This window comes from Rhipicephalus microplus, chromosome 5 (genome assembly GCF_043290135.1).
Source record: "Rhipicephalus microplus isolate Deutch F79 chromosome 5, USDA_Rmic, whole genome shotgun sequence".
Lineage (NCBI taxonomy): Eukaryota > Metazoa > Arthropoda > Arachnida > Ixodida > Ixodidae > Rhipicephalus > Rhipicephalus microplus.
Genome location: NC_134704.1, coordinates 210,596,166 through 210,622,985, shown reverse-complemented (window position 1 = coordinate 210,622,985; position 26,820 = coordinate 210,596,166). Strand labels below are relative to the sequence as shown.

Below are 26,820 nucleotides of genomic sequence, written 5' to 3'. Positions count from 1 at the left end.
ATGAAAATGAAATGAAGACGAAGGAACGTTTTTCCAATAAAGTTCGACCGTTTTGCCTGAATGTGTTGTACAGTCAGAAAACAACGTATAAGTGGCATCTCAGATAACGAAGCACACTAAAGGGACGTCCAACTTTCAAGGTGCCCGAAGGAAGCAACGCACAAGCCAACAAAACAACAGAAACACATCATCATGGGGTGAATAAGCACCAGTCGGCGACGGCGTAACGCGTTCAAGGGCGAATGCATGGGGCGCATAATAGCACACTTTCTTGAAGAAATGAGAGTGAGAGAATGTGAATGTAGAAAGAATTCACAGTGAAGCACCGAGCCCTTTACTTCCTCTGCGCAGCGAAGAATAAAAGTTCCATGCATGTGCTGCCGTGGTCGTGCCTTGCAAGCGCTGGCATAGTGCTACGGCGCAACATATACGCAATTGCTGCTCTCTCTCCCTCCTCTCGTTACATCTTTCGTGCACTTCTCCTCTTCGCAAAGGCACTGCGCGCACTGACCATGCCTTTATCAGACGTTTATGTCATGCCCCAAGAATCACTTCCCTGTGCTCCCGCATGGTTGCAGAGGTATAGTGCATTGTTTTCCTTTTCGACCTAACACGTCTTGTCTTCGAGAAACTTGTAAAAACAACTTGCGCTTGAACGGCTCTTGACCGAGCCAGGGTTTTTGTAACTAATTCAAGGTTTTTTTTGTAAATTGCTTCCATGGATATGTGCTGTTCGTATATCAATGCATTAGTGCAGCCATTTATCGAAATTAAATGTGACCGATAGAAAGCGGTGAAGTAATTTCGAATCACACAATGCGAAAGAAATTGTTCTCTTTTTCATTTGCTCGATTGTTGTTGCAGTCTCCTGTGAAATGTGTAAACACCTCGCTCATTTTTGTGCTTTTGCGATCTCTACAACATTGTAAAATAAAAAAAGGCAATACAGCAGGCACTTTTCGCTATGCATGGGAATTCAATACTCAAGCGTCAATGTAGCACGATAAATACTCGTGTACCATCCGCTCCGTGGTTGGGTACTCATGGTGCTCAACTGTTGACCCGCAAGGTGCAGGATTGTATCCCGGCCATTCATGGCGGCCACATTTTTGGTCGAGGCGACATTTTTTGACACCTGCGTGTCAGACTTAGGTGCATTCTAAAGAACCCTAGGTGGTCAAAATTTCCGAAGCCCGTCGGTATGGCGTCTCTCATAATCATATGACTGACTTGGGACAATACACTGAACAAATAATGTTGCAATAAAAGTGTACATCATTCGGCTCTTCAACAGCCTCACCAACGGCATAATAATACCCTTTTCCCCCTTACACCCCTCTCTTAAGGTGTAAAAGCAGAGAAAAGGGCAGTAAATCATTAGGAACAGCGTGTAAATTTCAAAAAAAAAACCTTTTTACACCATTGTGGTTGCAAAAAGTCTACTGTGTATGGCGCCATAGCACGGCCGCTGCGGTGGTAGGGCCCGTCACCCTAACGTGTCGCCGGACATCCTCAGAGCTTCTTATCTCCGATGGCAACGTAGTAAGTGTTTCTAAGAGCTAAGTAAATGTCGCGTAAGTAGAAGGAGAGGAGCTTCAGCCGGAAAATTCCGGGAAGAATAAAGCAGGCCGACGATGCCTCCACGTCGGTGCTAAATCAGCAGGCGAAGACACAGAAACGTACGGCTGCGAGTCGACTATGGGGATCGTCCAAGATGCCGTCATGGCTACGCATTAAAGAAAGTATGCCTGCCATTTGAAGCACTTTCATAAAGCAATTCGAATAATTGAGCTGCAACCCGATGATTACAAAATTATCGCAAGCCCCCGAGGCGGATTCAACAGGACCTCGTACGGCATGCATCGCATTTATTGCAGCCGACATAGCGCGTTGGGCGAAAGCATAGAAGCGGCTAGAAGAAAGCAGCTGCCTCAACGTTAGGTAAAACTTCGTGGTACACATACGCAATAAACTGACAGAGCCCAACGCTATGGAGCCATTAGGACGCCTTGCATCGGAGACAAAGAGGTCAAGACTAGCGCTTATCAAGTAGCCCTGAAGAACACTTCTAGGGGCTTTATTTGTAATTTATCCAAGGATGAGAGCTTGGCGGACATTGCTAATGACCTAGTGACGCCACGCAACTCTTGCGTACTGCACGCTAAGCGCATGGGTACCACAGGCTACAAAACCCTACTCTTTAATGGTTTCCATATACCCAGACGTGCACTACGGACCTACGCTTGTTAGAAGCTCCCTACACAGGAAGCACATTGATGTATGCTATCAGTGTAGTAGGCTGGAAAATCAGTCTGACGTGTACCCTAACCCCAAAGAGAATATTTGCCGTGGATGCGGAGGCAACAGTTCATCATCTGGTCATCGGTATGATCCCTGGTGTCAGCTGTGTCACCTCACAGGACTCACCTCACGGGACACCACAGCGGCAAGGCGAGATACAAGTCTCATACATAGGCGTCGCCAACAATAGCAAAGATTACGATATGAACAGGAAGCCGCTGTAGTGCATGGTAGCGGATACAGCGCGAAGGCAAAAAAAGGTTTCTTTGGTCAAGCGTTGGAGAATAATTGATGCAGCAACAGTACAACAGGACGCTCTACTAGCCAAAACGCTAAAATTCGCAGCGGGCAACCTTTGTGCCACTCTCGCGGACGGACTCTAACGCCTCGATGCACGTCGAAAACGCGTTGTGGCGCCAATGCAAGCGCCACAGCTTTAAAGCATCAACAACGTCAAAAGCAGCAGACGTGGCAGCAGCCCCAACAAGGGCACATGGCCACCGGGTAACAGTGAAAATGGGCGGATGTAGCTGCTTTTCCCGCCGGTGGTGTTGCTTTCGTGAATCATCCTCTTCGTCGCGCCGTGGGTGGCCATGGTGGGAGCGAGCTCCATGAAACAATAGAGCGCGCACTGGAACAATGCTAAGGACCGTTACAATTGATTATTTTCGAGCTTATAAACGCGAAAATGCTATCCTTAGAGAAGAATTCTAAATTTATAGGCGAGGTTTCTTATCCGCTACTTCACAGCTACAGTTGATGCCGCTGTCAGCTCTATCGCCTCGGTCTTAGACTTCTACTTGACCCGAGGTGGCCGGGATGAACACACATGACGAAAGTAGTTCTAGGGAACGGGCAGGTGGCCGCGACGACCGTTAGTGTACCGATAAAATAATTGCACTGGATCTTGCAAGACCCGAGCCACCACAGCACTGTGGCTGTTTTGAGAAACTGCAATAACAAGTATACATAATATCGAAAACAGCTTCGATGACCGTTTGAAAAACATGTGGTGCAGATGACTGATACTTTAAACAGTGCGATAACCAAGCTTTCTGAGCAAATGACTCACATGCTCACCGCACACGTGGCCCGCATAGAAAGCTATAAAGCCCGACTCTCACTAGATGTGTGCAGATTTATTAGAAATATGACTAAGCCATACGCTAGCCAGCAGAAGATTCAGCAGCAGAAAAATACGCTGACAGGCGCAGAGACTCAGATGCAGCCGAACCCGAGTCGCCTCGTCAGTGATGGGTTAACTTGAACACAAGCGTCACCATGGATAGACGCGCAAACAATTACACTAAAACTAACAAACAGTGCAAGATCTGGTAGTGGAACGGCCGGGGTTACAGGACGAAGCAAGGTAATCTCAGCCGATTGTTTCGTGGCCGTGAAAAAAAAACCGGATACGATCATTTCACAAAATAAACTATCCGGCAAATTTACATGGTTTTAAAGCCATAGGCGTGGCAGCAATGCACAGTAGAAAGACAAAAAAAAAGTCTATATTCTGCTCTGAAAATGGCGGAGCGATGAGGACAGCTGTGGGGTGCTGGCGGCAGGGCGATCCGTTCTGGTCGTCGATGCACCCGCGGCGGTCGCCCTTACAGCACCGGTTGCTTGTTCGACGTAACGTCTCAGTCGCTTAGAAGTGTGGTGGTTTGGGTTAGTTGGTATGACATGATGGTAGATATAGCGCGAGAACAGAGCGTTCTTTCTTGTCCCTTTGTCGTCGTTCTGTTCTCGTGCTATATCTACCGTCATGTCACAGTGGCGCAGCGCGAACTTGAGTGCGTAAAGATACCGCATGTTTTCATAGAATTAATTCCAAAGTGGGACGCCGCGTAATGTTCGTTTTTAACATATAGAGTAAGCTTACGCTACAGCATCAATTCGGAGAGCTGCTCCGAAGGGCAAATGCGGCTGCCAACGGTAAACCTCTTCTGGTTGCAGGCGACTTTAATGCACCACTCGGAGCCTGAGAATACACGCGCGAAACGCCCAAGGGCAAACTTCTTTGGAACGTTTCGCAAGACCAACGGCTTGAACTCATCACAATCCTCGCCGATGCAACGCTCAGGGGAAACGGCGTTAGCGCAGACACACCACCAGACCTCGCGTTTGCGTCGAATGTAACCACAATGTATTGGCCAAACACACAGGATTAGGGGAGTGACCCTTCGCTGATAGAAATTACAATACACACTGGCCCTGAAATTCGAGGAACATACTCTGAGGGCCATGGAGCCCACACACTTAAAATTAGTGAGGTGGGACGCGTTTTACAAAAAATGAGAAGAAGGAGGGTGAGGTGACGAGCCGGTCACGAATATAGATGAATGGACCACGATACTCAGACCACGCGGCAACTTGCGACATCCCGCCATATAAACAGAGCTCAAAGTAATCGACAGCAGGCTCCTACACTAGTGCGAAGCGAAGCAAGCCCCACTTAAAAGGTGGAAACGCAAAATGCATAACCAGAGAATACAGAAACGCATTTACCAGTTAGGCAGAAAAACTGAGGACCACGCGTCTCAAGATTGTAGGGCGCAGTGAGAAAACATGTGGGATGCTTTAGAGAGGCAAATGAGAGGTGCGAGTGCTTCGCATCTCTTTCGGCACCTTCTGGATCTGGAGGATACCCGGGCACCCTAATACCATGACACTCGTAGACTTGTGAGAGAGTGTAAGTGTGATAACGCCCTCGCCGCTATTCGTGACTGTTGTTTTCAGATGAGAAACAGCATCGTAGACCACGATTACGCTGGACTTGCTAACGAGAAACCAGAGACCGATTTCAGTGAGGCAGAAATTGGAGTGATCCTTTTCCGACTAAACTCCCTATCAGCGCCAGGACTAGACAGGGTTACCAACATGACCCTCCGCAACTTATTCGACGTGCCAGTCTCTTGCCTCGTAATCTTCGTCAATGAATGCTGGCTAAACAGCTCCCCTCCTGGATTATAAAAAAGGGCTCGAGTTATCATTATCCTGAAACCAGGCCAGCCACTTGCGCTCGACTTTCAAAGCCCAATTTTGCTTACTTCATGAGCAAGAAAAGTCCTGGAGCATGCTGAGAGTGCTTCACTAAGGCGATTTTCAGCGTAGATATAAAAAGGATTTTGATGTCGTGAAACACGAGCTATATTAAAACAAGTTGATGTATTATGCATAGGCAAAAAAAACATGCATTTCCATACGGCATTTTCTTGCAGACAGACATGCATGCGTCGTCGACCATCAGTGGCAAGAGTTTAAGATGGTCTGGACCGGTGTGCTGCAAGACTCCATAACATCACGGTTACTTGTCATTTTAGTTTGGTTTGGGCTAGCTACCCGAGAAGTTATTAGACATAAGTCGATTTTATAACAGCATTTACGCACATGATATAACCCTCGGGTTTCCGGGAAGAAGGCTGTGATGGTAACGTTGAGCGAACGCTACTGACGGGAGTAAGCAAATTTCAGGAATACTTGCGAAAAACGGGCCTAGAGTACTCAGGAATCATGTCCAAGCTTTTAATCTACATACCCACAAGTGTAGGCCGCAACACTCCGCGTAATGACGAAAGGGAATGCTTCAAGAGAGGCGTTCTATTGGCTGATGGTACACTAATACCGAATGTTGATAAAACTAGAATTCTGGTGTAACATCTGTCGGCAAACTGCCATGATGGTGAGACGGTGCGCCGACAATATAGACTGTGACGGTGGTGCGTCGGCGCACCGTCACAGTTTCTAAGCTGCCACTGCCACGGCGGCTGATATGCAGTAGGAGCCATCAAACAGCGTTCTAGAAGTCGCACATCTGTTTTCTCAGCGAGGCCTCTCATACGAAGTGAGTAGGGCTGCCTTAAAAAAGAACGGCTGTGAAACAGGACAGATTGTGAATTGGAAGGGGTGTCTTTTGTGTGCGTTCACCTTGAGGTCAAACACAAAATATGTGTTACATCTCTGTAAGTGCAGTGACCACTCATTAGATTTCACATACAGGCTTTCCACGAGGCTACGGCTCAAAGCACCCGTAGAAAGGCGAATGCCAAAATGGTGCACAAGGTCCGGCATCTTCAGAGCTCTTAAGAGTCACAGACTGATAAACAACAGCGCCAGAGTCCAAGCGGGTGCGAATGAAGCTTCTATACAAATTTGATTTATTTATTTATTTATTTATTTAAACATACTGCCAATCCTTCACAGGATTTTCGCAGGAAGGGCATAGACACAGTGCATGACAGATATTTTCAAGTGTTGTGGGGTTACACAGTCGGTGGAGCTGGGCATTCACTCAGTGATAACAAGGTATAGTCTAATCGTGTCAATTTTCGTTTCTACAAGGCTTAAGAACTCTGTTGAACTCGTGGTGCCAGTTATTGAGTTGCCTAGCGAATTCCAATTCCTTACTGCTACTGGAAAGAAAGCGTACTTGAAACAGTCTACGTTGAACCAGTATTCTCTTAGCCAATGGGGATGTTTTAGTCTGGTTAGCCTTATTCGATCAACGGATATATAGTCTGAGGCCTCTAATTTTAGGTGACCATGAATTAGTTCATACAGAAATCTTAATCTGGCTATCTTCATTCTATTATCAAGGGTGAAAAAGCCAGCTTGTTTTAGTAGCACTGTCGGAGAGTCGCTCATTTCATATCGGCTAAAGAAAAACCCTACCGCTTTTCTTTGGACACCTTCCAACTTATTCATTAATTCTTTAGTAAAAGGGGCCCAGACTGTATTGGCGTATTCGAGTACGAACCGGACATACGTCGTGTAGGCCAATAGTTTTGCGCGAGGTGGGGCCTGTCGCAGTCGTCGTCAGAGCATAAACACGCGTTTTAATGCTGAAGAAGTAATGTTGTTAATATACGATTCCCATCTGTAATCAGTGGTTATTGTAACTCCTAGGTATTTATTCTCCGTTACCCGCGCAAAGGGGTTATTGTTGATAGTATAAAGATTGTCGGAAATGTTTCTTTTTCTGCTTTTTGGAGTTCAACACTTTTTTTATTTGATTCTCCTGGCACCAATCGCATACCTTCGACAGGGCGTTTTGTAGAGCTACGCTATCTTGAATCGTGCTAATTTCGCTGTAAATCACACAGTGATCAGCGAATAGTTTTATGGTGACTGGTACACTTGAAGGTAAATTATTAATAAAAATAAGGAAAAGAATAGGAGCCAAAACAGATCCCTGAGGAACTCCTGATGATATGGTGTGATAGCGGATGTCTCATTGTTAAATTCTACGTACTGCATGCGATTGGCAAGGTAATCTTTAACCCAAGTAACAATGACTGTTTCCCCAAACACAGTTTCCAGCTTTCGGAGTAGTTTTACATGAGATACTGTATCGAAGGCCTTTGAAAAGTCTAGGAAGATTAGGTCGATTTGTTTCTGATTATTAAGACAGTTTGATATATCGTGCGTTTGTTCTACTAGCTGTGTTACAGTAGATAAACCTCGCCTGAAGCCGTGCTGGTACCGCGATAAAATGTGTTCGCTCTCAAGAAATGACGTAATGTGTTTGAGGATGATGTGCTCTAGTATTTTGCATACAGTGCATGTTAAAGATATGGGACGAAAGTTGGCGAAATCGTCTGCATTTCCCTATTTATTCACTGGGATAACGTTGGCGCATTTCCAGTATTGTGGAAGACCACCAATTGATAGTGACTTATTAAAAAGGATGCATAAATATTTAGTTAATGGTTCCGCATATCTTACAAGAAAAATGTTAGGAATATCATCAGGGCCCATGGCTTTCTTGGCGTCTAAATAAAGCAGCAGATGATATATCCCGTTTTCGGTTTCAGTAAGTTGGTCAATCTTCTTGCGGAAAATATTTTCCAATTTTAGGTAGGTTCCCGTAACTACAGTGAATACGAATATAAAATATTCATTTAGTGAGTCTGCGTTTACATGGCTTTCGTTTTCCGGGGTTGAGGTTTTTCTGGAGGTTTTAGGTTTAAGGTAATTCCAGAACGTTTGGGGAGAGTTTTTCAGAAAGTTTGGTAGCGTTGTCTCAAAGTAGTTAGCTTAGGCTTAATGAGACACTGCCTGTTTCAGGCGTTGTCCCATTATTGAAACAAATTAATGAGACAATGTCTGTCGATACCGCATGTTTTACGCGGCGACACATTTGAATATTCATGGCTTATATGCATTTTGTTTTCAATGCGAAGCATTTCTAAGCGAACTTCGGCGACTTCGCGCGTATCTATCTATCTATCTATCTATCTATCTATCTATCTATCTATCTATCTATCTATCTATCTATCTATCTATCTATCTATCTATCTATCTATCTATCTATCTATCTATCTATCTATCTATCTATCTATCTATCTATCTATCTATCTATCTATCTATCTGCCTATGACATTTAGCTCTCCTCAGAGAGAGAAATAACTCTTTATTGAAATGCAGAGAATTTAGCCGGCATATAAAATTCGCTGACTTTCGTGGGGAAGGGGGCGGAGGATTGAAAGTACGAATAGGAAGAGAGAGAGAGAAAAAAAGAATAAGTGTAAATATAGATGGTAGAGTAAAAAATATAGGAAAAGGCCATCTCTTTGACCATAGAATGAGAACGCGCGCTAATAGTTTTTTTTGTGTTGTCAAGCTACAGCTACAGCTTGTCTACCTGACCGATGCTGTCCATATATGCAAACAAAAGTTTCATAGCACGCCTCTGTTAAGTGGGGCAGGCTAAAAGTTCCAATGTACAGTCAAGGAAGAAAGTTCTCTCGGTTATCGAATGCATGCTATGTTCATAAAGCGAATGCTCCTCAGCATACACTCTAAACTCAAACAATACATGTTCTACAGTTTCGATGAAGCCACAGTTGTTGCAATATGAACTCGGTGACGGACCGAAGCGGCACCGTAGGCTGTTAACATAGGCACTGTTTGAACGTAGACGATCATATAGCGTTTCCAGATGACGAGGAATTTTTAATGAGAGTCTTGTTCTCAGATAGGGGTCGATTGAGCGAAGGAAGGCATAATGACGTGTCGGAAGGTTCCAGCGTCTCCTATTTTCTTCAATTGCAAGTCTTGTGGCCATCTAAGCGGCATCTCATTTAGTGAAATAGGTTCGTCTGTATTTGTGGTGTCGTAGACTTTTGCGTGCTGTTTCATCTGCTTTTTCGTTGATGTAACTGCCAGAATGAACCGGTATCCACTACAATATAATAGTATTTCCAGCGGTAATAGCCAGGTGATGTAGGTATGCTATGTTGAATGAAACGGGGTGAGAATTAGTTTTTTTAGGACGTTGAACAATATCTGTAGTACTCCCTTTAAGTCTGAAAATTACCCGATGGTCAGCATTTGGCGCAAGATGTAAAGGACAGCTTCTTTGACGTCATGAAGTTCTGGTGCTGTCAAGAATGTCTTCCATTGCTGCAGTCGACAGAATAGCATTTGCCTTGTAGAAAGGATATAAAGTCCATAAGTGGAAGTCTCTTGAGTGGTTGAGGCATCGGTGTAAATATGCCAGTGCTGAGCATGGCTCTCGGCTAAGAAGAGGAGAGTAGTCTGCAACAGCGCAGCCTGTGACATTCGTCTCTTTCTCCCAGTGATGTCAGGTAGAACTTTTTTAATGGTTAGAGGCAAAAGTGTACAGGGAGGAAATGTTGCAGGCATTATTTTTTGGGGCTGATTAACAGGAGAGTGTTGAAGCATTCGCACTGCTCTGCCGAACGAAGAATTGCTGTGCGTTAGGTGAACTCGGTAGAGGAAATGCTTTTTACCTTGTAATATTGTCTAAGATGAGTATGTATTGTTTTTTGGATAGAGATAATATCCAGTGGGAGACATCCTGCTTCCGCTACACTTCCCAATGCTGATGAGCTCTTCGGGAGCCCTAGACATATTCGTAAGCAGCTGTTGCGTGCGGCTTCCGAAATTCTCTTGTTTACTAAGGATAATCGGTGAAGCACCGGTAGACAATAGCGCAATGTTCCATCAATGTATGCTTTCTAAAATAGTACCATTGAGCGGCATCTACATTCCCATCGTGTGCCAGCCATGAATTTGAAGAGCTGAGTTTGTGCTACTACTCTAGTTCGAAGTTTCTTCACATGAGGAGACCAGGAAGAATTTCTGTCGATGATGAATCCCAGAAATTTTTAGGACCGTACGTAGGTCACCGGTCATCCACCGAGGAGTAGTGCGTACTTGCTCCTTTTCTTTCCCGTGAGTGAAATGGCTGCGCTCTTTTCTAGTGAAAGATTCATGCCTCGGGGCGCTAGATAAGTGGAGATGTTCTGTAAAGCTTTTTGAAGTCGCTGTTTGGTGATGTAACGTGACCTTGATTAATATGTGGGGTTTAACGTCCCAAAACCACCATATGATTATGAGAGACGCCGTAGTGGAGGGCTCCGGAAAATATCGACCACCTGGTGTTCTTTAGAGCGCACCCAAATCTGAGCACACGGGCCTACAACATTTCCGCTTCCATCGGAAATGCAGCAGTCACAGCCGGGATTCGAACGCACGATCTGCGGGTCAGGAGCTGAGTACCTTAAACACTAGACCACCGTGGCGGGTCATGTGACGTGACCTTAAAGCGCTCCAGATACAGATGTCATCGGCGTAAATCTTGATGTGTATACCTGAAGGAAGAGACTTCCTTATGTGTGTGAGGGTAAGATTGAAAAGGAGCGGGCTGAGTACGGCACCCTGGGGTACACACTTCTCTACTGTATAGAAGTGTGTGGGACCATTTGGAGGGTTCATATATATTTTCCGCTCTTTGAGATAGTTTTCAATCCATTTGTATAGATTTCCTTCTAGGCCAAGATCTTCTATGATTGCGAGAGTGGCATGACGAAAGACTGAGACGAAAGCTGCCTTGACGTGAAGGATTACGGCTTTCGGGATTCGACCTGCGGAAAGATTCTTTTCAAGGGAAGAGAGAAGTGTGATGACATTGACGATAGCCAACCTGCTTTGGCGGAACCTATTCATTTTTTGAAGAAATTCCTTGGAGATTTCTAGGAACCATGTCAATTGTTTATGAATCATTCGCTCCATGAGTTTGCCAACGCAACTCAATAGGACGGCAGGTCGGAAAAAGGTGTAGCTTGTTGGCTGCTTACCAGGTTTCAAAATAGGCACTATTTTCGCCAGCTACCACTCAAAGAGGACCACTGCAGACATCCACGGGGAATTATCACATTCTAAGAGTCGTAAGTGGGACGCGTGGGGTAGCTTTGCAATGGCTTCATAGGTTACTTCGTCATAACCAGGTGATGTGCGCCTATTTGACTCACCGATACGAGTGTTCAGTTCCTCAATAGAAAAAGGTATGTCTAGCGCTGGCACGGCCACCCGTGAGTTGCCAAACTGGTTACCTGCAGATGAGGTCCAAAGCGTTGAATTTGTTGATAGTAGTGCGCAATATGCTTCTGAGAGCTCTTTGAGGGACTTTATTTCATGCAGGGAGAGTGAGTCGAAAGGGTGAAGCTGCTGCAGTGGCATCCGCATGCTTCAAAAAACCAACCAGATTTTGGACACAGGTGGTTGAACATCTAATATTGAGCAAAAGTCACGCCATCTTTGCCAGCTGCGTTTATCCAGGTAGCGCCGAGTATGAAGCTATGTCTGTCGGCAGGCTCGGAGGTCTTCTAAACTCTTTGTGCGCAGAACTTTCCGTTCAGCTCACCTGCGAACAGCACACAGTCTTCAAACTTCTTATTATTTGATGAAAATCTGTTCTTAGTTGAAACGTGTGTGCATTCTTCTAGGCAATGAGCCATCGTAGCGAGTAATTCATCATCCTTTGTAACGGCAGTGATGTCCTTTTCTGCTGCGTCTTTGTACGCATCCTAATCTGTGGATCTCATGACGGTTCTTCTTGATGTCATATTTGCACCGGCAACTCATATCATGATTGGGTAATGATCCCTCCCAGACGTTTTCAAGTCGGTGCACCAGTCAATGTTGCGAGTGACTGAACTTGTTACGAAGATCACGTCAATGCTGCTGGTAGTCGAGGTGCCTCGTAGGTAGGTGATGCTGTCGTCATTAAGATGTTCAATTGAGTGTTTTGAGAGCAGCTCTGCAAGCTTAGCGCCTCGCCAACAACTGTGTGAGCTGCTTCAAATTGCAATGTGGGCATTACAGTGTCCACAAATGACGTGTGGGGAAGGTGTTCTTGAAATCAACACTTCAAGCCTTGAAGCGTCAAAGGCTTCCCTGATTCCAGGTACACTCCGATGAGAGTGTTTTCCTGTTTACCTATAATTGTTATAGCACACACATCTTCGTTGTCGAAGTGGGGCGGGATGTCTATTGTGGAGGCTGGAATGTTTTTACAAAAGCCGATGAGTAACCTTCTGATACCATCACGCCGCTTTGAGTGATAAAAATATTATGCGTTCATTCTAAAAATTGCGTCGACGCGCGATTCAGAAATGACGATGAATGGGAATGGGTATTCTCGCACCAGTCGCCGGAAGTCTGAGAGGTTTGAGCGAAGGCCACGAGCGTTCCACTGGAATATGGTGCATGTGTGGAAGATTCTGTGAATGGTCAGTTCAGGCTGGGGGAGCCATGATTACTACTGCAAGAGGGAACGCCCCTACGGAGCATAAGACGTCGACAGCAGTGGTTCTGATGTAAGAATTTCTTCTACCTCTCGGATATTTCTTCACGAAGGATTTGCGCGGACAGGGGCTTTGAGAGCTGCGAACAGCATCGGAACCAGTATGCCTGCAAAATCTTGGTCTGTGTTTCCGTGTTGTTGCTTTTCACAGATCCCCCTGTCGTGTTGCGGTGGCTGAGACTGGTGACGGCTGTACTAGACCAATGAGTCTTCTGAGACGCTTTTTGGTGGTTTTGAAAGATGCGATGTGCCAGTCGGCTTCCCACGTTTCTTTTTGTCACTTCAACGTACTCAGGTGCCTTTCGGCATTTGATGATCTTTCCAGGGAGAAGTCTTTCATATTCGCCAATGAAACTGCTTGATTAGGCGGTGGTTCATGGCGCCTTGGTGGTTTCCCTTGTGCTTGCTCCGACGAGTGTGCAAGTGTAGCAGCCTTTCTCTTAATGCACCCTCCATACGAACAGGGTGGGAACTACCGCAGTTAAAACATTTAGGTTGTGCTCTTGAGGTACACTCTTTGTGCGATTGAGAACCAGCACAGACTTTGCAGGGCACTAGGTTATTGCAATGTCTCGATATATGACCATTCCTCTGGCATTTATAACATTGTGTAGCTGCCCCGACGTACTCGGCCACCGGGTAGCTACAGAACTCAGGCGTAACTCGTTTAGGTAGTGGTGAATCCTTGGTGAATTGCAAAATAACGGATCGATGACGTACCTCTTTCACCTTACAGCCATCTTCGGACGTGTAGGTGGTGAGTCTCCTTGCCGACATGACGCCCTTATCACGTAGATAATCTTGTAAGTCTTCATTGGAGTAACTCAAAGGGACATCCTGTGTTTTCCATAGTTCGCTGTGTAAGAGTATGGGACCCGGGCTTCCACGGGTACCCCTGCTAATTCAGTCGCCGTTAGTAGATTGTTGGTGGCCAGCAGGGTCAACACTGTGACCATCAGGCTTCCATCTTTGCTGAGGCGATGGTTAAGAACGTTCTTTCGAGCCGACGCTACAACGGCTGATGCGGCGATGTTAGGTTTGACTTTCCATAAGCTTCCTCCATCCGTGGTAGGCCTGAAGACAACACGAACACCAGTACTATTTTTTTTCTTGAAGGATACAACTGTGTAGGATGCCTCGTAAATATCCTCTGCATTTTCATCTGAAGGATCGGAGCCATCTTATTCGTTCCATAGTCTCTTGATCGCAGGGCCGTGGTCTGTAGTTCCTGTGGTGATAGCGCCCAGGCGCGTCAAGTGTCCGCGTTATTTGGCGCTGTCGCCCGCAATTGTAAAGTGTCGTTTGTACGTGACGTCATTGGTCACTTGAGTGTCTGCTATATATGTATGCTGGTGGCATGGAATAAAGGATGGACGTTATCTCGCGCGCATCGGAAGCGGCTCAGTGCTTTTCTCAGCTCTCGCGGCCGGCCCGGGCGTGCATGGCCTTTCGCTAGGGCGCAACACGACATGGTGTCAGAAGTGGGATTCTTCTGATATTCAGGGGGCGTTGCACCAGTCTTCGTCAAGCGGCGCCATGTCAGAAGACAAAGAAGTCAAGCCAGTTCACGGCTTGTTCGCGGTTCCAGCTCCGCCAGCGTTTGACTTCGACCGAACGTCCGAATGGCCTTCCTGGATCGAACTATTCGACGACTACCGCTTTGCCTCTGGTTTAAATGAGCGAAGTGAAGAAGTGCAAGTCCGGACTCTACTGTACACAATGGGCAGGCAAGTGAGAGAGATCTTTTCGACCTTCACACTATCTGAACAACAGCAGAAGCAGTATGAAGTCATCAGAAAAAAGTTCGACGATCACTTCGTGGCCGCACGGAACCTCGTTTACGAGAGCGCATGTTTTCACCGACGTATACGACAACCAGGCGAGTCAGTCGACCAATTCATCACCGCGTTGCACACACTGGCGGACCGGTGCGACTACAAGGAAAAAGAACGCATGATGCGCGACCGGTTTGTAGTTGGCCTCAGTGATGCCAAGCTCTCGGAGTCTCTGCAAATGGATGCAAATCTTACACTCGCAAGCGCTTTGGCAATAGCTCGCTTGAAGGAGACCGTCCAACGACAGCAGCAACAGCTGCGAGAAACCAGCGACGAACCTTCGGCAGCGCCAGCCAGCAACCTGGACGCGGTCATCAAACAATGGCAGCCCCGAAAGAATTCTTCAGGACAGCATTCCGGCACCTCGTTAAGGGCCAGTGCACCGGTCACACAAGGTCAACGCACCAGACCACAGTCCTACCGACCTCTCACATCCAATTCATGCCCCAACTGCGGTCAAGGAGAGCACCCGAGGACCTCCTGCCCGGCACGAGCTGCGAAATGCAACTACTGCAGTTGTTCCGGACATTTTGCAGTGGTGTGTCGGAAAAAGACTGCAGGCGAGCGAAAGAAGGTACAGAGTTCTTCTCTCCATACGGAAAAAGGGGCGTACTTCGCAGGCGCGGTAAATGAGGAGCACTCCAATTCTCGGTATGCTCAAGTTATCATTAACGGCACTCCGGTGTTCGCTAAACTTGACTCGGGTGCAGAAGTGCCCGTTGTACCCTCAACATTTCCGGGATTGCCTACCAAATTAGACAAGTGCGACATAACCTTAACAGGCCCTGCGAATGAGCCACTGCATGTTCTCGGAAAATTTCTTGCAACTATACAGTGGAGACAACGCATTGTCCGACAAACTGTGTACGTAGTCTCGCCTTTACGCTCGATACTATTGGGGCTCCCAGCGCTCGAAGCCGTTAAGCTGATCAAGTTCGCTGACTCGGTCAGTAGCGCAACAGCCATTAAAGCTTCCTACCCTCAGCTTTTCGGTAGTCTGGGAGCTATGAAAGGGGAATACAATATCAGACTGAAGCCGAACTCGGTACCCTTTGCTATTCCGGTTGCGCGTCACATTGCCTTACCCTTGCGGGACCGAGTGAAGCAGGAGCTCGAGCGTATGGATCGAGATGACGTAATCCGCAAAGTAGACAAACCAACAGAATGGTACGTAGGTATTGTACCAGTACTCAAACCTTCTGGAGACGTTCGTATTTGCGTTGACTTGACGCAACTAAATAAAAGTGTACTTCGCGAGCGCTATGTTATGCCAACGGTTGAACATAGCCTTGGTCTGTTAAGTGAGGCATCGGTTTTTTCGAAGCTGGACGCTAATTCTGGATTTTATCAGATCAAGTTGTTGCCGGAAAGCCAATAATTGACTACCTTCATTACGCCATTTGGGCGATACTGTTTTCAGAGGCTACCGTTTGGAATAACGTCAGCACCTGAGTTTTTCAAAGAAAATGTCGCATATTCTGGAAAAAATCCCAGGCGTGGTAAACATGATGGATGATGTGCTCATTTACGGCTGCGACAAAGCTCAACATGATGAGCGTCTGCGTCTTACTTTAGACCGTCTCATGAGTGCTGGTGTTACGCTAAACAAAGAAAAGTGTTGTTTTGGAGTAACCGAGATAAAGTTTCTTGGTTGTGTTCTAAATCGAGATGGAATCAGGCCGGACCCTGAAAAGGTCCAGGCCATCAAAGAACTGCCGACGCCAAATAACGTGTCTAACGTTCGACGGCTGCTCGGTATGACTAATCATCTGGCAAGATTCATACCAGATTTGGCTTTAAAAACGGCGCCGTTACGTCACTTGCTTTTGAAGAGTTCTGAATAGACGTGGGGACCAGCCCAAGAGCAAGCGCTGTCATACGTTAAAGACTTTATCGGTTCGGCGCACGTCATGGCTAACTATGATGCAAAGTACCCTACGATTCTTTCCGCCGATGCGTCATCATTCGGTTTGGGGGCGGTGCTGATGCAAGTTCAACCAAACAACGAAAAACGACCCGTTGCCTTTGTATCGCGATCGTTGACGCCCGCCAAAACCAGATATTCCCAGATTGAAAAAGAAGCGCTAGCAATGACGAGGGCGGCAGAACGATTCGAAGGGTACATCAAAGGTCTTAAAATTGTGTGTGAAACTGACCACAAACCTTTTGTAATCTTGCTGAGAAAATCTCCTTTAGATGTTTTACCACCTCGCATTCAGCGTTTTCGCATGAGGCTCATGCGGTTCAGCTATGAAGTTGTGCATGTCCCGGGCAAGAGCTTAGTTTCTGCAGATGTGTTGTCGAGGGCCCCGATTCGGGGAAAAGAAACTGATAATGCACTGTCTATTAGTGACGTCAGCAAGCACGTTTCAGGATGCTTGTCAAACGCGGTCGAGGCCAGCCTCTTCGAGCGAGTGAAAGCAGAACAAGCCGATGACGAAGTTTGTCAAGCACTCGTAAAATTCAGCCGGAAAGGGTGGCCAAAATTCTCATCTCTTCCGATGGTCTTGCGTCCATATTGGCAGGAAAGAGCCACGCTTACAGTTGCTAAAGGCGTGCTACTTAAAGGTATGAGGTTGGTCATTCCTCGAAAATTGCGCGCAGAGGTCTTGATACGCTTGCACGAGAGTCACCTGGGAATCGAAAAATGCAGAGCTCGAGCCAAAGAGTCGGTATGGTGGCCGGGGTTGAGTTATCAACTGAAAGCTTTGGTTACCGATTGCCGCGTATGCGCCGAGCACAGACACCAAAAGCCAGAACCAATGATCCCGACAACCACTCCACAGCGTCCTTGGCAAAAACTAGGAGCTGATCTCTGCCATGTTCAAAGAAAATGGTATTTGGTAGTCGTAGATTATTTTTCTAGGTACCCAGAGATAGCTTTGTTATCATCTACAACGAGTGCCACTGTCATTACGCGTCTTAAAAGTTTCTTTGCAAGACATGGCATACCAAAAGTTGTTATGTCTGATAACGCAGCGCAATTTGTGTCGCAGGAATAAAAGTTGTTCGCTCGCAACTACGGGTTTCGCGCTGTGACATCTAGCCCAAGGTACCACCAGGCAAATGGTGAAGTAGAGAGGATGGTCCAGACAATCAAAGGTCGCATTACAAAAGCGAAGGACCCATATCTTTCTCTCCTAGCGTACAGCGACACTCCGGGGCCACTTGGGAAAAGTCCTGCAGAACTTCTAATGGGCAGGCGGCTACGCACAACGGTGCCTGTTCATCCCACAAGCCTTCTGCCTCAGACGGTGAATCTGAGAAAGTTCAGAACCCATGATACGACCGACCGACAGTGGCAGCGTAGGAACTTCAACCTTCGTCATAGGGCTACTTCGTGTCGAGCACTCGAACCGGGCGCGGAAGTCTGGGTGACGGACTGCAAAGCAAAAGCGCGAGTCTTGCGACTTGCTGAGCGGCTGAGGTCGTATGTGGTTAGAACTTCCACTGGTGTAGTTCTAGAAAAAAACAGGAAATCCTTGGTGCGCTTTGTTTCACAGCCAAAAGAAGGTGAGGATAAGGGAGATAGCGATGATTTTCATCAGGCAGATGATAGTCGGGTAGAAACGGAACAGAATTCTAATCGCGTTCAAGACAGCATGGCGCCTGACGATCTATCTAGCCCTTCCTTGGCGGGAACTGACCTTCCTGAATACCGAACGCGATCTGGTCGTCTTGTTCGACGACCGCACCGCTACGGGTTCAGTAACTGACTTTATTGTTCTTGCGCATTTCTTGTTTCTGCAAAGTGTTCTTTCGCTGGCAGTGCTGCGAAGTTTGTTGCAACTGTCAGAGTATTGTTAAAGAAGGTGAGATGTGGTGATAGCGCCCAGGCGCGTCAAGTGTCCGCGTTATCTGGTGCTGTCGCCCGCAATTGTAAAGTGTCCTTTGTACGTGACGTCATTGGTCACATGAGTGTCTGCTATATATGTATGCTGGTGGCATGGAATAAAGGATGGACGCTATCTCGCGCGCGTCGGAAGCGGTTCAGTCCCTTTCTCAGCTCCTGCGGCCGGCCCGGACGCGCATGGCCTTTCGCTAGGGCGCAACACGACAGTTCCTTCTACAGAGGCTCCAGGAGAAGTAATGGCCGCTGCTGCCATAGATGCGGCGTCTAGTGCATCTGGCGGCGATGTACCGTGCCGTGGCGGGTAAGGCACAGGCCGTCTAGATATCCGTTTCACGTGCTTTTCTGGGTGGGCGGGGACCTCCAGGTCATCACGGTGTGAGTATGAAGCACAGACAAATAATACAAACTGTTAGACTGGGGAAAAAGCGAAAAATTACGAACTGATCTAACACAGGCAGTGCTTCAGAACATCGTCGTCTTTCTAGCTCTCCTGGCCGTTTTGATAATGGCATCAATACCAAAATTGGTATGGCATAACATGACTGTATGAAGAACATATTCGACTAGTCATAACATGAAAATGATGAGATGGATGTCCTCAATGTCATGATTGACATTTCATGGACCAGCAGCTCTTGCGGTGGTTTAGTTCACACATCATGCTGCAAAACTGGTTTGGTATGACATGGTTGTATAGTGAACACATGCAACAGACACTAACATAAAATTCATGACTTGCGTGTCATGTAACGATATGACTACATGCCATGCTCATGAAGCACTCGCATGCGTTTCAATTGCGTCACATATACCAAATTTGGTATTACAGTAGGCGAATGAATAACGAAGGTATGTGACTGTTGCGAACATGATAATCATGAGATGTGTGTCATGTAACATAATGACTAGGTGTCACGCTCATGATGCGCTAGCAGCCATTTCACTAGCTTCATTTATTTTTCATTTATTTACCCTAAGGAGCATATAATTGGGCAAATTTGGTATTACGGGACGTGAATGGATGACGAAGGTATGGTACTGGGGCATGATAGGTATGAACGTATAATACTGGTGTCATGTAACAACATGACTACAAGCTACGCACGTGATGTGCTCGTGGCCGTTTCGACAGCATCACATGTACCAATCTCGGTATTACGCGACGAGAACGGACGACATAAGTAAATGACACATACAAACATGATAATCACGACGTGCGTGTCATGTAACAACATATCTACAAGCCACACTCATGATGCGCTCACAGCCGTTTCGCTAGCTTCACATAAGCCAAATTTGGTATTACGTCACATGAATGGGTGATGAAGGTATGTGACTGGTGCGAACATGATAATCATGAGATGTGTGTCATGTGAAAACATGACTGCATGCCACAGTCAAGACGCCAACAAATTTTGACGTGACGCGGTGCGCGGGCTCGGTGGCATTCATTTCGTCGGGTCATACCGGCGTTGCCACTTCAGGCACCGGTCCTGCTATATACTCGCTGGCGCACGCCACGCTGCGTCGCTTTGACGCATGCGTGTTTCAGTGTGTCCGGCGTTCCTCCATAACGAAAAGAGGAAGACGCAGTGTTGTCTGGGTAACGCATTGGCGCGAAATGCAGCATGTCACATTTCGCGCTGGTTGCCATCGGGACGCGCCGGTGGACGCTGGTCGCGCCCGTTGCGCTTCGCGTAAGACTATAGAGTGCTCACGTTAAGCTAACGTAGCATCGCTGTGCCAAGCGGGCGCGCGCGTCATCAATACGTTGGAGTGTACTGGGCCATTTATCATGAGCTCACGGCCGTTTCACTAGCTTCACATATACCGAATTTCGTGTTACATGACGTCAATGCATGACGAAAATATATGATTGGTGCAAACATAATAATCCTGACACGCGTGTCGTGTAAGAACATGACAACTTACCATGCTCATAGCGTGCTCGCGGTCGTTTCGCTAGCACCACATCTACTAAATTTGGTATCATATGAGGTGAATAGTTGACGAAGGACACATCCAATTATGATGATCATGACAGGGAAGTCATGTACGGCCTCATTTACCTCCATCTTGTAAAGTTATGCTGATTTTACTGTGATATATATGAACATTTCTCACTCGTGCTTCGCATATCATTGATTCCTACCGTGCGTGGGATCTGCCACTTTTTAAACACTTGATGTGTTGTATAAAGGTTACCTTGTAGTCCAAGATTAGGCCTAAAACCTTAAGCTCAGAATTAACAGACAGACGTTGAACATTGAGCTGAATATCAGGTTCAGAGTGTATGCCGCACTTTTTGGAGAACAAGAAACAAAAACTGTTTTGCGGGTTAAGTCGGACTCCATTTTTTTCTGCCAATTTAGATGTCTTGTTTAAACATAGCTGAACCTGCCGCTGACACATTACCAGGTTGCATGTCGTAAAGCAAAGCGGAGACAGCATTGATTGCAGTTACCTTTGAGCACCCGGTAACTACAGCAGAATCTTTCCACGTAAATCCAGAGGCCAGCCAAGGCATATGATCCTCCCCTTCTCGCCACTGCGAGATAAGGGCGTGCTAGGGAGAGTCGCTCCCCTTCTCTAAGCTGGGCAAAGTATGCATAGAATATTAGAGTGGGCGCAGCTGCGCGATTTGACTACGGGCGCTCATTGTGCCATCTTTCTGGTTATGCATGCCGAAAACACAGCAGCCGTAAGTGGTAGATATAAATAGCTTCTCGTTTTAACGGTGAAGAACGTTATTCGGGGTGGCCCAGTGGTTAACGCCTCGCCTTCACGGCGCAGAGATCCCACGTTGATTGATTGATTGATTTGTGGGGTTTAACGTCCCAAAACCACCAAATGATTCTGAGAGACGCCGTAGTGGAGGGCTACGGAAATTTTGACCACCTGGGGTTCTTTAACGTGCACCCAAATCTGAGCACACGGGCCTCGACATTTCCGCCTCCATCGGAAATGCAGCCGCCGCAGCCGGGATTTGAACCCGCGACCTGCGGGTCAGCAGCCGAGTACCTTAGCCACAAGACCACCGCGGCGGGGCAGAGATCCCACGTTCGACTCCACGCACCGGAGTGCTTTTTCTCTGGACTTTTCTTCCTTGCGTTTTATTATTATATAGATACGTATACATATACGGTGCGTGACATCGATGTCGACGCCAGCGGGAAAATCCAACCGAAAGTGTCCATATAATTACTACCGTGATACTAGAAATAACAAAAGCCTATTTTCAGGAAGTAGGGATGGTATAGCATTGTAGAGGGAAAGTAAACTGTTTTGCGTTTCGACTGGCAGGTTTTTCGACATTTCATAGATGACACGGTTGGCACCTGAACAGATTTACTGCAGGAGTTTAGTATTGTTGGTAGCTCAGCTAAGCGGAAAGGTTGGCTGTATGCGTCATATTTTGTACACTTCTGTTCTAATTTCTGCTTATCTGTTCTTGCTTTATACTTTGGAAAGCTTCAGTGAGCTTGACACCTGCTCGTATTGTGCGCTGAGGAAGTTCGCCGGATCTTCAAGGCTGTCACCCTGTGTGTTTACGAGTGGGAGTGAGGGTACCTGTCTTCCTGCTATCCTACCAACCATATTCCGGGCTGTAGCCTCTTGTCCATATAAATCGACGCCTGATAAAAGCTTTTGCCAGCTTTCTTTCCTGGCCTGCCGACGTGTCCTTCTGCGTTAAGACTTTTTCTCCTAAATGTGTCAAGCTTTTCGGCTGTTGAGTTCCGAAGCAACTCCCATGCCCTGTTATGCTCCTTTCGCGCATTAGGATACTCAGTGTTCCATCATGGAACGCATTGCTTGCCGGGTAGTCCAGATGTCAGAAGGATGCACTTGGCTGCTGCATCAATAAGAAAATCTGTGGAGCACTGCACAGCTTCATCTATGCTTAAACGCCATATATCAGTCTAACCTGAATGAGTAATGTTATGAAACCGTTTCCCGCAAGCTTTGCTTATCAGCCATTTGGGAAGACGTGAAGAACATTCACGTGATGTTGGTGTACACAAAACGACAGGAAAGTGGTGACTTCTGTAGGGATTAGTTTTCATTTTCAATTGGAGTATAGGTACAAATGAAGAAGATGCGAGACTGAGGTCTATGAAGGAGTAAGTTTTCTTGGCAAAGTTTTATTATGCTGCCTCTTTTCTATTTACCAGACAGGCACCAGAAGAGAAAAGGAACTGTTCAATGAGATTACCTCGTGTGTCACAGCTAGAATCACCCGACAGACCACTATGAGCAGTCAGGTCCCCAACTACCAGATAAGGTTGAGGTAGTTCGTCTATTAGGAATTGAAATTTCAAGACGGTGGTGTGGACGCATGTACAGAGAGCAGATGGTGACGAGTTTTTTGAAAAACTGCTCCAACAGGCACTGGCTCTAGGGTTGTTTATAGTTGTAAATGTGTGCGTACTACTCGTTCATTAACAATAATGGCCACACCGTCAGGTGACGCTGCCGCGTCATCTGTCTCCTTTCGAAAGAGAACATACTGACGCTAAAAATTGGTGTTTTTAGATTTTAAATCTATTTTCAGTACACATAGCAGATTTAGTGAAGGTTTGTGTAAGAGCTCTTAGACATTGTCGAGATTTCTAAGCAGTCCTCTGACTAATAAGGGTGGCAGCTTGAGCTAGTTGGTATGACATGACGATAGTTATAGCGCGAGAACAGAACGACGAACGACGACACGGAGTCAAGAAGGTGGCCTTCGTGTCTCTGTGCCATTGTTCTGTTTTCGCGCTATAACTATCATAATGTCTTCTGATGTTTCAATGTATGATTTGGGTTGCTATATACTGATGGTATTGTAGTGCTGTGTGTACAACATGGGTGTTACTGCTCTTCAAGCTTGACGTTAAGACTCAAGTAACAGGGACTTCATCGTGCCTCGTTATCGTCTTTTCATTTCTCTTAGCGCGCTCCAGGGATCTACGCTAATCTTTCGGCACCAGGGGTACCGTGGTGCCCATTGCTTCCTCAGATTCACTGCATGTCCGCATTTACGAGCTGGTCTTTCGAGCTTGGGGCCTCGCCTGGTCAGCTGAGGCCTTTGTATTGGTCTACCATGGGGTAACCTTAACTTCAAGAATGAAACCTTTGGTCCCATTGGGCCAGAGATCGAGGGGACCTCCTTTGCTTCTGGGCTGCTGTGGCCGCTGCAAAAGCTTGCAGAGGCCGCTGGTGTGGTCATGGGGATGAGCTGCAGGGCAGCCATGGCAGTTCGCATTGTGGAGGAAGAGGGGGGGGGGGCATTGGCAACCACTTGGGAACACTGTGCCTAGCAAGCCCAGCTGCCGCAGGCTGTTGTAGTACTAACCCCTGAAGCACTAGATCGAAAAACGATGGTTTATTTGTAGAAAACTCCGATACTAGTCGGGCTTCTCGAAAAGTCAGGTCTTGTGTGACTTGGTCATTATTTCATTTCTCTTTTACCGTGTTGGCTTGCTGAGGAGTATGCGGGGAGGGTGCCATCACAGTTTGCACAGTAGGCACCAGCGTCCACCTTACAGTCTTATGTGGCATGTCTTGTAGTGGCACACTTTGAACAGGTGAGTTCGCCGTGGCAACTGTGAGAGTCGTGGCGTAAACGCTAGCATTTAAAGCAACGTCGTGGATTGGGGATGTAGGCTTGCACATTCAACTTTGAGTATTCTGTTATGAAATGTTCAGGAAGGATACTGGTGCAAAATATCCCAATTATATGTTTTGTTGAGCCTTGGTTTTTATCGCACCTGATTTTTATTTTTTGTACTTGTGTCCCCTGCTGGTTCTTGCAACCGTCGAGAAGCTCTCTTTCCGTTAGGCCAAGCAAGTGTTCATCGGACAGAACGCCTCGGGAACTGTTGAGAAAACGGTGGAGTGTAATTGAGATAGTGGTGTTTCCTAATGATTCTAATTGCGAGAAGTTTTTATACTGGGCCTGACTTTTTTGCGTCGAGGAGGAGATCCCCACTAGTCATTCTCGTTGCATGCTAATGCAGACCAAATGCACTGATGAGGCAATTAGAGACAACAAAGGGCAAGATTATTCTGGCGTTGTTTTCAGCAGTTTCAAAGTGAATTACATGGTACCAGGAGAAAGTTTCTTTGAATTTTTTGAAATAAGTGAAAATGTCTTTGCACCCTCGCTTCGAGAGAGAACAATCGAGCAGTGAAGGAAAAGAAGTAGAAGCCATAAAATAGGTCAAAATTCGGCAGCCATGCAAGCCGCCAACCAGAGAGCCCAACATGGGGACGTGGCAGGTCCTAAAATTGTATGAGGCATGTCAGCATCAGCTGTGCACAGCTACTATCACCAATTATATGGTGCCCACGACAGAGCACATACACAAAGTTAACCCTTGCCGCCAGGAAAAATCGGAAAAAACAGAAGGGAGAAGTAGACAGGAAAGATAAAACAGTGAGAGTGAAAGATGAAGATGTAGGGAAGGTGGAGAGATAGGAAGAGGAGGCTGCCGATATTCCCAAGGGTTGGTCAGCCCAGGGGTGCCATTTACGTGAAGCCGGGGCCAAAAGGGTTTGTTGCCTCTGCCGGAGGCCTCAAAGGTCCATTCACCCGGCATCGACTCAACCCCCAGGATTCCCTTTTCCCGGGCACGGCTAAGGCACGCTCGGCGAAGCGTGAAAGAAAGTTGCAACTCCCCCTCATTCTCCCCGTTGGCTCGTGTCCGTGGTGTTGCCGCACATCAAACGCCTGCTTGCGCAGACGCGCCTGTGGTGTTGGAACTGTTAACTGTTGTGTAATTGCTGTCACACAGTATACATAATACTCAACGGCGTCACCACTGCCACGTCCCAGCTGCTTATTGCAAGCAAGCTCAAGCTGCTTATAGCAGCTTTTATGTTGCCCCACGCCACTGTGTAACCGTGTATCCATATAAAATAAATAAATGAATAAACAAACAAACAAGCAAACAAGTGTCAAGTGGAGTCGTCGTTGGCTCGCCACTGTTGGAGCCTGGCGAAAAGCTAGGCTGCGTACCTCAATGTATATATATTACTTTTTAATTGCCTTTTCAAACGTAATGTGTCCCGAGTGATCCAAGGATTTTTCTTTGGCATTCGTTTTGTGATGCGCGGTATAAATCCCTCAACACATCGATTAACAATATCTTTAAAGAAATTCCAAAGACTTTCAACGTCAAGATTACTGTGTGAAAAGGCATCAAAGGTAAAAGACAGCATATCTATGATTGATGTGTCGTCTGCGCGAGAGAAAATTGGGAAAGCTTTAGTTTTTAAGTTCTTGTTTAGGGAAACATCTGATAGTTTCAGGAGCACAGCCTTGTGATCCGATATTCCGGGATAAACACTGCAAGCTGTCGTGGAAGAAATTGACCCGCTAACAAAAAAAAGATCAAGGATTGCCGAAAAGCTACCTTGTACTCTGGTAAGGTCATCGACAATCTGTAATAAATCAAACGTAAAGGCAATATGTAACATTTCTTCACGAAATAATTGATTAAGGGTTTTAAGCGAGAAGGCTTTACAATCAACATAAGGCAAATTAAAATACCCACTTATGCCAAAGATTGTAGGTGGAATATATAAAAGAGGCAGGCAAAGCGCTCCACAATGTCGGTGGCATCCTAAGAATAAATGTTTGTATCCACTCCTGCGTGGGCCCTGAAAGGGTCTCCAGCATTTTAACTAAATAAAACTAATAAATATAAGCTCTGCCCACGAGGGGACGTTGCCCTTATTTTCCATGCCTCGCGCTACAAAGGAAGCCGTTCCTACCCTGGTAATAATTTTCACGCACGCAACCATTATATTGCAATACTTCATGGATATTGAAATAATGAAACTGAAAATTGATAATGAAACTTGAGGAGGCATGGCGTTCAGCATGAGCTTAACAACATGTATGTTAATCTAATAGCATCCCCCCTCACGCTCATCTCAAGAAAATCTCTCGAAGGTGACGTTTCTGTGTGGTACCTATTCGCAACGCACACGAACTATAGGTGGCACGCGTGGCGATTCAAGATGGAGGACCGAGATATGATCAACTTGTTCGCTGCACGTGGCCTGTCGTAGCAGGCCGGCCTTTTGTAGTCTCTGTTAGAGTTGATTCCGAACGGCTGTAAAATGCAGCTGCCTTTTACAAAGCAGCTATCACTAGCGAATATTATGGCACACCACGAAGCTTCTAAAAAAAAAGGTTTCGGTATCTCATCGAGGGAGAAGAGGTTTTA

At 46.5% G+C, this 26,820-nt stretch overlaps 2 protein-coding genes across 2 annotated transcripts in view; both read left to right on the top strand.

Moving 5' to 3' along the window:
• Nucleotides 1–26,820, top strand: part of nompB (intraflagellar transport protein 88-like protein nompB) — a 1,761,410-nt gene that overhangs the window by 1,414,858 nt on the left and 319,732 nt on the right. The window lies entirely within an intron of this gene.
• Nucleotides 14,453–25,487, top strand: LOC142817194 (uncharacterized). The gene is made up of 2 exons (XM_075894252.1): nt 14,453–15,311; nt 25,381–25,487. Exons 1-2 carry the CDS (start codon nt 14,453–14,455, stop codon nt 25,485–25,487), a joined length of 966 nt encoding a protein of 321 aa, XP_075750367.1.

Bases quoted from the DNA above. Each gene is read 5' to 3' on its own strand.
- LOC142817194 (XM_075894252.1), top strand. From the start codon at position 14,453: ATGTCAGAAGACAAAGAAGTCAAGCCAGTTCACGGCTTGTTCGCGGTT. The intron at 15,312-25,380 runs GCGAGCGAAAGA...GCTGTCACACAG, and splicing joins GTGTCGGAAAAAGACTGCAG to TATACATAATACTCAACGGC.